Here is a 12,931-nt window from a genome sequence, read left to right on the forward strand (position 1 = left end):
TTTTCCCCCTTGAACAATTTAAATTAGCTTTACTGAGTTCAGCATGTTCCATATATATCCTGGATTAAGTGCCATAATTTTTTAAGTTGAGGCCCACCCCACCTCTGCATGTGTACAGTTAAATTATCTATATTCTATATTCTTACTCATTTAAACATTTTTATAGTCATCCAGATTACAGAATGGCACGGATAGGCAATGGACCTATCAATTCCTGGCCTCATTCAGACATGTAAATCAGTGTTTTCTTAATCACATGGAAAGCTAACAACAAGCAAAACACATTTCATCTTAGTGGTATATGTAAACCTGGGCAAAGTGTAAGAGATATTTATAAAGAATTACTGATAATATATTCAGTAAGATAAAGGAATTTAAGGGGGAAATTATTTGTTGAGGAATGGGCAATTTTTGATTCCAAAAGGGCAGGTACCATGAGAAATAAATATTTTGTCAAATTCCCCCCCCCCCATGTTCTTGCCTTTTCCTTCCTTTTTTTTTTAAGACAGTGATGGAGTGCAGCTTCTCTTGAGCTCAGCTCTTCGTCCAAAAGCAGTGAGTACAGGAGGTTAGTTATTTTGAGTTCTTCCTAGTAAAAGGTTTGAGAAGGGAACAGTAAGACTGCTGTTTATATGGAAGTAAGACTGATAAATATTGTTCAAGCTCACCTGGTATATAACCATTTCACAGTGAACTTTTTTGTCAAAAAGCCTGTTCACGATTTCATCAAATGCTTGTGTAGTTTCCTGAATAGAACCTTGAAGTTTTCTCAGTTCAGTTTCTAGAATCTGTGGAAGAAAAAGTTGCAGTGCCTTTGTGACAGTCTCAATGGCAGGTAAGGATAAATTGTAAGAAATGCTTGGCACCTTTTAAAACCTATTAATTTGCTTTTTACATTTTTTTCTTAGACAATTATGTTTGCAAGAACAAGTTGGAATATGGAGTTTGAAAATCCAAAAAGAATTACAGATATAAGGTTTATGAGCTATACTGACTGTGGAAAATTCATCAGCTTCTATCTCTCACCACTCTATAATCAGAGAAAGCTGAAAAGATCCTGAGCAAAAAGGATAATAGGAATTATCCACCTATCTTGCCACCAATTTAATTATTTATTTAGCAGCTCATTTTCACTACTGGTTAAAGAGTCAATGAAACATATTCTGAGAAAAAGGCTACCAGTGGCTTTCATTTCTTTGAGCATTTGCTTGTAAACCCTCCAGCTTTCTCTTCCAGTATTTGGCAAAGGTTTATATCCTCAGTAGTTGCAGTCTGGTTTAAAAATATCAATTTCTGATATGATAAACAAAACTGGATTTGCATATCATACTAAGCTGTAGTGATGGTTGCCAAATGACAATGGTTTAGTTCAGATAATGCATTAATCCCAAACCAAACAAACTATACTATGGCCTACTGTGATGTGTGAACCAGTCAGAATCTATTACCAAGCTATTAATAACTTAAAAGAAAGCCCCCTTCCTCAAAACTCAGGTTTGTAAACCTATTTAGTTCTATGTTGGGTTTGTGACATTATGGAAAACTTGGAGAAAAGCAATCCTCATTCAAGTTGACTGGGAATTTAATTCTTTAAGTGAATTAGTCTACTAGTTTCTTATGAATTGTACTTTATAAATGAATAGCATTCAGAAAATCAGAAAATATACAACTAAGTTGATATGTTGCAGACATCTCATTCTGTCTTTAGTGCAAAAAGGAAAAAAAGTTGAATACAGGAAAACTGGCATGATCTTCTTTGTCCTATGAGGGAAAGTGAAGACTGCCTCATTCATACTCAGCTAATATGGTGGTGCTGTTAACCAATTACTCATTCCTGTTTACTTTAAATTTTGAATAAAAAATGTGATTATTTTTATAATGTAACAATGGAATATTTGGAAAAGAGGTTACATTGGTCATATTTGACTACCTGTGTTTGATTTAAAGTAGATGGGAAGTCTTTCCTAAGAAAAAATGCTCTACACTTTAATGAAAAAGAAGCTTGATAATCTCCCTTCCTATCTGTTTACCTTTCGGTGTTTTTCTCTTTCTTCATTCAGTTCTTTAACTTTCTTTTCATATTCCTTATATATCTTTTTTTCTTCTTCAGTCCAGAGGGTTTCTTCTTTTAATGCAAATGCAGGTGGTGGAATCTCCTGAGTATATCAAAGAAAGCATTTCAGAAACAACAGTGGACATTGGATATTTGCAAAAAGTGCCATTCCTAAAAGATTTATATTAAGTTTCAGAATATATTTTCTGGTGATATTCAATAATTCATCTTCTGTGAAATATGAGAATAACATGCTTTCCAATCCCTCTTTGGTTTCTGTTTAAGACTGTGGAAAGCTGATTCTTAACAGTCACCTGTGATATGTGAACCTGGGTACCTGCTTGTTTTAAATGTTTGAAAACAAGTATTTAAAACCTTTTAAATTTTTGGGTTCTTTGCATTTTGAACAAACCCCAGCTGGCTGGATTGACAAGGGCATGGAATCAGAGTGGGAAATCTCTCATATACTGTATTTTGTGGTACAACTGGCTGTAACAATACTTTGGTAGTACATTGGCTGGTATCTCCTCGTATGGCTCTGACAATACTTAAGGGGCCAGGTTAGTCAGCTGCTTCTTCTGAGGAAGCAAGTAATGATAGACACATGCTCTGTTCCTCAGTAATATTACAAGTTCATCACAGGATATTTCTGATATATATGATGCCAGCAGACTTCCATGAATTGCATGCGGCAACTGCAGCTTTTGAGATTTTCTGGATGATTTGGGAACAGTGATGATGATGGTGGACATGCATCCCCATTCCTTCTCTCCCAGGAGTTGCACCTGTTGACTGTAGTTCTTAAAAAGTTACAGATGAAATGATTGCCCTTTCCTTTGGAGTTGCTACCACTATGCAATTAGCCTGAGTCTCTACAGCATCAGGAAAAAAAAAAACACTAAATAAAAGAGTTAATCTATAATCTGGACTGGGCAGGCATTGAGATAAGATGAAATACTGGCAGTTGTGTTCTTCTGAAGTGGCCTGAAGAAGATACAGTAGGTGTCCATATTGCCATAACTGTTTGTCTGGAGGGAGTGGGTTGCACTTATTTCCTGAACTGTTGTGAGTAATTTCCTCAGTTCTGTGAGTTCTGTGTCTTGTGACCTTTATTCTTTCCAAACCATAATGTCTGCTGAGATTGCTGGAATTCAGTAATACCTTTTGGAGATTGTTCGCTGGAGTCTGAGATTGTTTCCTTGGAGATATTATTTACAAGGTAATTTTCAGCAGGAAAATAATTAACAGCTTTGCTCCCAACTTTCCTTGTTAATAATGACTATATTTGGCAGAATGCCATATTGGGAACTCTGATAGTTTTTATATGGTAGTTATGGAAAAGATGCTTTCCCATGCCAATGAACATTAGTGGAACAGTGGCATAATAAAAGTGATCAAAATTATTTTAATCTGTGGGGTGGCTGGATAGATATTGGATTGAGTTTGGGCCAAAGATCGAGGATAAAATAATTAAAAATAGGCTCAGAGAGCTGTTTATTGTCTTGTGAAATGACCCTCTGATACATTAATGTGGTTCACTGCAGTTAATAACAAGTACCTGAGAAGTCTGGAGTACCTATATTGAATCCGGGTGGGTTGTTTTTGACAGCCCTACTTGTATTTTATGTGAAATCTTGACAAAAGTCCTACCAAACAGAGAGAAAGTTGGTAAAGGTATGCAAGAACAGTTAGCATATAAGAGAGATAGAAAATGACACCTCAGCCCTGGAAAGGAGGGAACATGAGAAAGAAACTCATAATAATTCTGCATGGTATAAGAGGGGGCAGAGGGAAACTCTGACAGACTTTCAAGATTCTGTTGTTATATCCTACAACAATATAATAGACTTCTCATAATTCTTACAGGGTCTGTTTCCTGACCTGGCCTGCTTCAAAGGGCTGATACCTGAGGAAAGAGCTGCCTGGTCAATACCAGGAACTGTTTTATTATTTTTAATTGGGCTTCTCCCCCTTTGGTTACTGCTGATGTTATAAAAACATCAGAGAATGCCTGAGCTTGTCTATCATGCTGATAGGGTGCTGAAATACTTCAGAATTTCAGTTATGGTTTCTGCAGTTAAGAGGGATGAAAACTGGAAGAGATAGTGGGGATGGAAAGGGATCAATCTGGTTTTCTAGGATTTTCTATCTCAGGCCAGAATTCTTAGACAGTGAAAAGGATACTGGTATAATGCAATCTTCCTTGCAGTATACTCCTGGGGAGGAGAAGGTCAGAGAATGTTTCCATGCTCATACAACTTCTCTTAGTAGGGATCACATGGCATCATTTGACATGCTCAAAATTCCATTCAGTTTACCAGTAGGCAGGAAGGAGTGGATTCTCATTTATTTTCTTGCTTTGGTTGAGTGATGGTTGTAATTCTTTCTTTCCCTTTGTTTACTATGGTTGGATTTTGTATAATTTCTGCTAGGTTATTTCTCCCCCAGTAATGGAAAATTCCATTTTAAGGCAGGAGCTTGTGAGTGGAACTCCTATCTCAATCCTCTACCATCTTTCAAGTCAAAGTTGTTGTTTTTTTTCAGTTAGAAACGTCCAGACTACTGAAACAAGTTGACTGAAGTAGCTAACTTAATACATTCATAACTCTGTGACCTGCATACATTCTCTCCTTTTTACTTCTGTGTGTGCAAACCCAGCAATCTTTCCCTCATTCTTTGTCTTTCACCTGCATTTCTCTTAAGTCTTCTTGTCTGTTATCCTCCTCATTGCCTGCCTATTATCCTACCTAAATCTGTCAGTTGCATCTCTCTGTATCAGAGATTATCTTCTGGGACAAGCTCTGATTATGAAATGTACATCATATTATTTGGTAATCACATGAAATCATTACTTTATGATTTAATAGAAACATAACTCACCATCTTCAAAATATCTTCTTTTTTTATTTCAAGGACTCCATTCATCATGTCCATAAGGCCACGTTCTCTTGCGTTCTCACCCTGAAAAATGGCAGAATAAAAGATCAGGTAAAAGAGGAACATAGGGTCAAGCTACAAAAAATGTAGAAAATAAGTACTGTGTCTTCAGGCTACCTGAGCAGCAAGTCGTCTTTTATATTCAATCCGAGCCATAATTTTGTTTTTTGCCTTCTGAACTGGATTTAAGTACTTTTCTACTTTGATCTATGTGAACAAAAGGATGAAGTTTAGTTTCTTCTATGAGCAGATAATTCACGTTTGTTTTTGTTTTTTTTCCTAACAAGCTCCCCAAGCTATAATTTCCTTAGAATTTCTACTTCATAACAAATGTGGATTCTTTTAAACCCTGAGTACTCTATAAGATTTAAACACTGGAACACTACAATGAGGGTGCATATTTAAGATCGTAGAATAAATTAATAATTGTGCAACTCTGGTTTAAAGGCTACTTTTATACATGAGGTACTACTATTATATATTAGTGTAATTGCTAGAGAAAGATTTGTCATTATCTTAATTATAGCTTTTATCTGAGCCACATAAATGCATCCATTGTGCAATATTTTTACTCTATTTTTATGTCTAAGTAAACAAATAGCATCTTACAAGATTAAAAAAACCAAGCTATAGTATATTAAAAAAGCATAACAAAAACAATCAGTTTAAATGGGTAACTCCAAAATCTATACATTTATAACAGCATGTACTCTATGTGCTTGTCCTTGAGCTGAATTCAAACTAGATGGCATACTTAGCATTGCTATATACATTTATTTTGTATATTAAGTGAGAAACATTGGGAATCTGAAATACTCAACCTCCGATTCTTGAACAACCAGTGCTCGCTCTGGTTTCTCATTATCTGTAAGAGTTGGCACCCATATTTCTTCTTTAATATCAAGCTGGTTCAAGATCTCTGATATCCTTATGTTCCTCTCTTTTACACGTGCAATTTCCAGCTCTTTCATTCGTGCAATTGAATCAAACTCTTTATTGAAAGCACTCTTCACATTATAGATGATGTCCTGAAATATCAAGGATATCATGGCAGTATTGCAAATAGCATGTGGTAATATTCCATATGAATATTAATATGGATTAAGCTTATTAAGCGTTCTCAAGCAGTTTAAAACTGCCTGCAGTTCTGACCACTGGTCTCTAAAGATTCTATATTGGTTTCATTGCTCTTGCTAGTAACCATTGGTTGGAAAGATAAAATTCCAAAATAGGAGATTCAGTTTTAATGTTGTGTTCATACCTAATATTAAGGTGGGATTTTTAAAGTTATGATTATTGATCAAGATATAGCGGCCTGGTTCATGCATAATAATCATAATGGATGCTAAGCCAAAGCCAATTAAGTTAGGATCTAGCATTATGTGTGACCAGGTCTAAGGATTGGGCTATCAATAGATTATCTTAGGCTAGAGCAGATCAAGGCTGTGTTCACTTATCATGTTAAGTCATGGCTTATTCAGCAATGGCTTCGTGAATAAGCCATAATGACTGGATTCACAAAGTGATGGTCTTATATTATTTCAAGTATAAATGACTAAACACCTCTGAAGATCATTTCCTGGAAGTCTGGGGACTGAGGTGAGACAGCACTGCTTCTCTGGTGGTGCTGCTGTTTTGAAATGGCCTCATCTTGGAGATCAGACTCACAGCCTTCCTGCTGACCTTTAGGAAGTTGTTAAAAGCCGAACTACTTCAGTGGGCATTTTCCTGATTTAAACCATTGCACATGTTTATTATTTTATTTAACTTTATTTTTTATTGTTATTTACATTGTTATTTTACCATGGATGTTTTAATTGTTGTATGTTGTATACCTTATAAACCACAAAGAATTGGTTGATTGCAGTGGGGTATAAATTCAATAAATAAATAAACAAGTAACAATAAATAAACAGTAAATAAATAAACAAGGGAAATACAAGAGGGAAAATGCTGTCATACTATGCTGCCTATAAGGAACTGGGTGTGATGGGAATACTGGATTGCTTATGGCTACATCCATCATGATTTGATTTTGTTTAGAACATATTCTCAACCCAAGATGCTAATTTTGTGAATACAACTGAAAATGATTTCTATAAGACTGGGCAGATCTGTAATAAATGCTCAGAAAAACATTTCAATTTTCTTAATTGTACTTCAAAAAGCTTTTTGTCATTGAAAACTTTGCAGTTTTTCCCACAGAAGTTTATTAACAACAGATAAAGTCTTTAGGGACACTGTCTTTGGAGATACCATTCTCTACATTGTAGATTGCCACTTGTCAGTGACACTTTCTTTATAGTAACTCCTGACCTGTGGAATGCTCTCCGTTCTGTGATATATACCAGATGTCATTTTAGGCTTTTTCTATTAATTTTTTTTTAATGTTGGTCTTTGCCTGTTAATAACTCTGCCTAACTTATCTTTTATTTGATTACTGAAAACTGCTTTGGAATTTTTATTTCAACATACATGATATATAAATACTTTACTAAACAAACAAATAAATAATTGTATGCTTTTGCTGTTCTCTGAAATAGAAGTAATATTCTGGTTGAACAGAGTGCAACTAATTAATTAATAGCTGGATTGTAAAGTAGGTTCTTCTGAGTCTCTCATTAATAAATATTAACTATTGTAGGCTCTCAAACATATTACAATAATTTACAAACTCTTCTGGGTATTTTAGCTATAACTCCTTAAACCCAGAGCACTTACTTTATAAGCCCTGCCCCTGCTGATGCTGCTCACTTACTGCAAACAGTCATATTTTGAATGCATATTTCTGCAGAAGAGATGACATGTACAGTTGTACATGTGAAGCTTTCTCTCTTGAAAACCTGACATGAGCATCTGAACAGGACATCTTATGAATACCAGAACACTTAAACATGGCTTGTGTAAAACCAATTTATAGATGCATGGAGTTGTAGTTTGGTTATCCTTGTCTTAAGGTATAGAATGCTTTACAAGAGCAGTATTGCCTACATATAGTGAAAGAAATAAAAGATAAGATAAAGTTACCCGTAGCAATACAATTTGACTAATTTTCTCCTCTCTAGTGTGCAGTTCCAATTGGTTATATAAAAGAGATGTGTTCCCACCATACAGCGTGCTCAGACTCCCAACCAGAGCATCTATTTTTTCTTCTTCTTCTTCTGTCTTCTCCCCTTCCTCTTTAATGACTGAAGGTTGGGCATCAAATTCCACAATCTTCTTTCGAAGCTGAATATATATACATATATAAAATGGCATAGAAAATTATAAGACTTGGAGAATCATTACTTATATACCATAAACAGTAGTAAATTTTGTAGGAAACATTCCTCTCAAATAGAAGAGGGATTTGAAGAGCTAGAAGCCAAAACAATGCAATGTGTTCGGTAAATAGGCTAGCAGCAAGCTCAGGATAACTGTCAGGGAGAACTGATAAGAGCAGCAACAGAGAAGGATGCTGATTAAAAAAAACTTTATATGAAAGATTACTAACCTTATTCTTTAAAACTTATGATATTTCAGCAAGCAAATATTAAGATTTTTGCCATTTTTATTTTAAAAAATAAGTTAATTTAATATGCAGGAGGCATGGGTCTTTTTAGTGGGAAGGTAATAGATGTCCTGGAATTCATACATATCACGTTGCTTGTTTTTGTTTTATATGATGCATTCCCTAGGGAATGTATTATTATACCATAGATTTTTATGTTTTATATATATTGCTGTTTATATTTTGTGGGTGTTTTCTGCTATGACTTTTGAATAATGTATATGAGTTAACTGACCAGAATAAAAAAGCTATGGAATACTTTTATGAATTAGGCTTTAAATGAATAAGCTGACTTAGCCATTTTGGCATGAGAACACTTGAGAGAATAACTTGGAATGTTAGAATCATCAGACAATGTAAACACGGCAATGAAGGTTTTTTTTCCTTTTTAGAAGAAAAAGAATATTCTACCTTCATATCTACCAATTCAATCTTCTTTAAATATAAAACTCTTTCCAACATTTCTTTTTCTTCTGGACTCCGTTCTTTCATTGGATAATTCTGAACTTCACAAGAAGAATGGATAGTCTTTGCAAAGAAAAAATATAATAAGTTTGCAGGTGTAATACAATTTATGCTGTTTTCAAATACAATGTTTAGTATACTTCTGACATACAAAAGCTTCATGTTGTGCTATTAATTGTTTCTTTTTTTCTTTTTTAAGTCATTTTCTACTAAACAGTAGGACATTCTCCAATAAGAATAATTTGGGCAATTTATCTGGGATTAAGTACTATTGAAATCAATGGAAATTATTCTCATGGTGCTTTTCATAGAGATTGGGTAATAGTTTTGGATACAATATAGGCAGTCCTTGGTTAACAACAGTAATTGGGACTGGGAACTCCATCACTAAGCGATGGAGTCATAAAGCACATCACCATGTGACCGTGGTGACTTACAACAGCAGTTTCAGTAGTTCCAGTTGCAGTCATTAGGCACAATGTCATGTGATCACCATTTGCTGGCTTCCCCATTGACTTTGCTTGTCGGAAGCCAGCAGTGAAGGTCACAAATGGTGATCACGTGACTGTGGGACACTGCGACCATTATAATTACAAGCCTGTTGCCAAGCACTCGAATCACGATCACATGACTGTGGGGATGCTGCGATGGCTGCAACTTCGAGGATTGGCTATAAGTCTCCTTGCTCAGCATCATCATAACTTCAAACAGTTGCTGAACAAATGGTCATTAACTGAGGACTACCATAACATTTTCCTAGATTTAATTAACTTAAGCATCTCTTTACTGCTTTAGTTACAGCAGGATAAAAGTGAGAAAGAAAAAGATAAGTTACCTTAATTAATCGTCCTTTAACAGACATGGTATCCCAACACTCTTGTTTGATCATTTCACGTAAATAGCAATTGGCTAGATTTTCCATCTCTATATCCTTCCTTACCTTTGTCATAAAATAGAAAACAAATGAGGATGCAAAACCCATTGGATTTATATGTCACTCCTGTTAACCCTGCACTCATGTAAACCCTGCATTATATAATATTAATCTGTATCTTATGCATCACAGAAACCCTAGAAAACACCCCTAGATTTAAACTCTTGTCACTTGGGTTATATTGATAGACTAAATATTAATTTGGAAACTCTGTAGGCTATAATTATATTAAAATTCTATTCTTTAATGTCAGTGGCATTTAGAAGTGTAAATCTCTAGGTGTTCACATAATGAAGCAAAAATTGTACAATTGTGATTTATAAGGGCAGTATTCCTTCCATAGATTCTATAGCTGCAGAACAAAATACAAGAATGAGGACAGAAATATATAAACCAGTTCCTTAGGACAACCCCTATTCCAACTTTTATTTACTTATTTGAATGAAGTTATTTCGCCTCAGGATTATAAATAAAACAGGACTATAATTTTGGTAGGTAAAGCTGCAAGTTCATAGAAGTCTGCAGCAAGGAGTATGAGATTAAACTTCCTGAAATTGCTGGTTAATGTTAAAAGGAGTTATATTTGGATGACATTGAAATAAGCGTTATGATTGCACAAACAATTTTACATAAAAATCCAATAACTGCTGCCAGCTAAATGACTAAATGACTAAAATCCACTTGAAGTCTAATCTTTTGAAGGCTCAGGAAGGTGCTACAGGAGGTAAGGAAAACTGAAGTCTAGAAGGTATCCACTCTTTTACCCCAAATTCCAAGGCAACAGCCTCACTTTTCCTTTAATTCCTGCATTGCTTGCCATCACCAGCATTCTAATTCTTATGCAAATGTTAAATTCCAAACTGAAAACAAACTTAAGAAATAGAGTAAGTACTTCTTTATTTTGTAGTCTGCAGTTTTTTAAAATATAAAACATAGTTGCATCTCATTGCTTGTGACATAGAATCATGGAGTTGGGAGGAACTGGTGTTCTTTCATCAGTTCTTGTAATGGAAGGCATGTGCAAAGAGGATACTGGAATGGAGGATCAAGGTTATCAGGAGGGAGGGGGAACATTCCTGGAGAGGTTACAGAGCAAGCACTTCCTCAGCCTGCAGCAGGACCGTGAGAATAGGAAGAAGCTGAGACTGGTCCCTCTCTAGAGTCTCACAGGGTATATCCACTAGTTGCTTTAGCATAGGTTTAGTCTGGTGAGATTCTGTCTAATAGGTACAAACTAATAAAGGAACTATACTGGACTGGACCACCTCGTTGTTCTTGGGCTGGGCCTGACAGTTCTTCAAGGTTTCTGTGCAGATCTTTTAAAAAGGATATTCAACTATATGCTATTCACTATGAAGAGAAATCTTGTAACACTATTATTTAATATTTGGCAACGATCATAAGTGAGGTAAAGTAAGATAAGATAATATTTTATTATATATGGGTTTTTGACCTTTACAAATATGTAACTCTAGCCCCAAGGAACAATTTATATAATTCCGGTCCTCTTTCAGCATCCTAGGATTCATCTTATTCTCGATATAATGTTTCCTTCTGTTCAGGACAAATAAAGGTAAATTGAATCCCAACAAGTTGACCATACCCTTTCCACTTCTGAATTACTGTGTATTTGCTGTTTCTCTTGTTCTTCTACATCCAGATTGAATTCCTGTTGGTCCAGTCTCTCAATTTTAGGTACCATTGAATTTTCAAACATCATTTCTTGAATCTATTTTTTAATGATATAGAAATTAATAGTGAGGGAGGTATGTATTTGTAAAGGGATGGAGAATCTATGGTTATCCAGATATATGTTTGAAATAGAATCACATCATATAAGTTATAATAATAATAATAATAATAGTAATAATACACCAGGCAGTTGAAGAAGAAAAAAGGACGTTGGAAGAATATTGGAAGGACAGTTAAGAAGATGCACTGAAGCTAGTATACCATGAAGGCTTACTGAATACCAAAGAAACCAACTGGCCTATAAGAAAGACCAAATGAATAGAAAAGTGACATTGCAAGGCAAAGTATTACATGGTCAGTACACAAAAAAAATTAGCAGGCAAAGCAGATAACAACAAGACTTGGCAATGGCTAGGAACAGGAAAGTTGAAGAAAGAGACAGAAGGGCTAATTCTGGCTGCACAAGACCAAGCCTTAAGGACAAATGCATATAAAGCCAGAATTGAGAAGACAGCGACAGATAGCAAATGCCGCCTCTGCAAAGAAGCTGAAGAAACAGTGGGCCACCTAGTTAGCTGCTGCAAGAAGATCACACAGAGTACTATAAACAATGGCATGACAAAGTAGCAACAATGGTGCATTGGAATATCTGCAAGAAATACCATTTGCCTGCAAGCAAGAACTGGTGGGACCACAAAACAGACAAATAGAAAATGAAGAAGCTAAAGTACTCCGGAACTTTAGAATTCAAATAGACAAGCACCTGCCACACAACATCCCAGACAACAACTGTTGATAAGAAAGACAAAAAAGTCTGGATAGTGGATACTGCAATCCCTGAAGACAGCAGAATAGAAGAGAAAGAACTGGAAAAAATCACAAAATATAAAGACCTGCAAATAGAATGACTATGGCAAAAGAAAGCAAAGTTAGTACCAATAGTTATAGGTGCCTTGGGTGCAATCCCAAAATATCTGGAGCACCACTTGAACACAACTGGCATTGACAAAATCACCATCAGTCAATTGCAAAAGGCAGCTTTACATGGAATAACTTACATACTGCAACAATATCTTTAACACCATCAAGCAATAGCATCTGCCTATCCCAGGTCCTTGGGAAGGACTTGATAGGTTGATAAAAATACCAAATCCAGTTTAAACATCTGGCTGACTGTGTGACCAATCATCATCATCATCATCATCATCATCATCATCATCATCATCATCAACCGCTGGCTATGCTGAGTAGGTTTAATGGGAGTAGAAATGCAACACCACTGGCGTAATAAATGAAGGGG

General features: G+C 35.4%; 1 protein-coding gene across 1 annotated transcript in view; it reads right to left on the bottom strand.

Annotated features, from left to right (window-relative positions):
* CFAP43 (cilia and flagella associated protein 43) overlaps positions 1 to 12,931 on the bottom strand; it is a 77,373-nt gene that overhangs the window by 11,223 nt on the left and 53,219 nt on the right. Inside the window, exons 19-28 of the mRNA XM_088132515.1 lie at positions 11,543 to 11,668; positions 9,841 to 9,945; positions 8,952 to 9,068; positions 8,018 to 8,218; positions 5,812 to 6,018; positions 5,108 to 5,197; positions 4,934 to 5,014; positions 2,031 to 2,156; positions 669 to 788; positions 482 to 589 (exon numbers count right to left, since the gene is read on the bottom strand). Of these exons, the coding sequence (XP_087988641.1) occupies positions 482 to 589; positions 669 to 788; positions 2,031 to 2,156; positions 4,934 to 5,014; positions 5,108 to 5,197; positions 5,812 to 6,018; positions 8,018 to 8,218; positions 8,952 to 9,068; positions 9,841 to 9,945; positions 11,543 to 11,668 (1,281 nt within the window). The remainder of the gene's footprint in view (positions 1 to 481; positions 590 to 668; positions 789 to 2,030; positions 2,157 to 4,933; positions 5,015 to 5,107; positions 5,198 to 5,811; positions 6,019 to 8,017; positions 8,219 to 8,951; positions 9,069 to 9,840; positions 9,946 to 11,542; positions 11,669 to 12,931) is intronic.

The sequence above is a fragment of the Python bivittatus genome, unplaced genomic scaffold (assembly GCF_059951505.1).
Source record: "Python bivittatus isolate LINGU-HERP-01145 unplaced genomic scaffold, Pbiv_v1 ctg000980_np1212, whole genome shotgun sequence".
Taxonomy (NCBI): Eukaryota; Metazoa; Chordata; class Lepidosauria; order Squamata; family Pythonidae; genus Python; species Python bivittatus.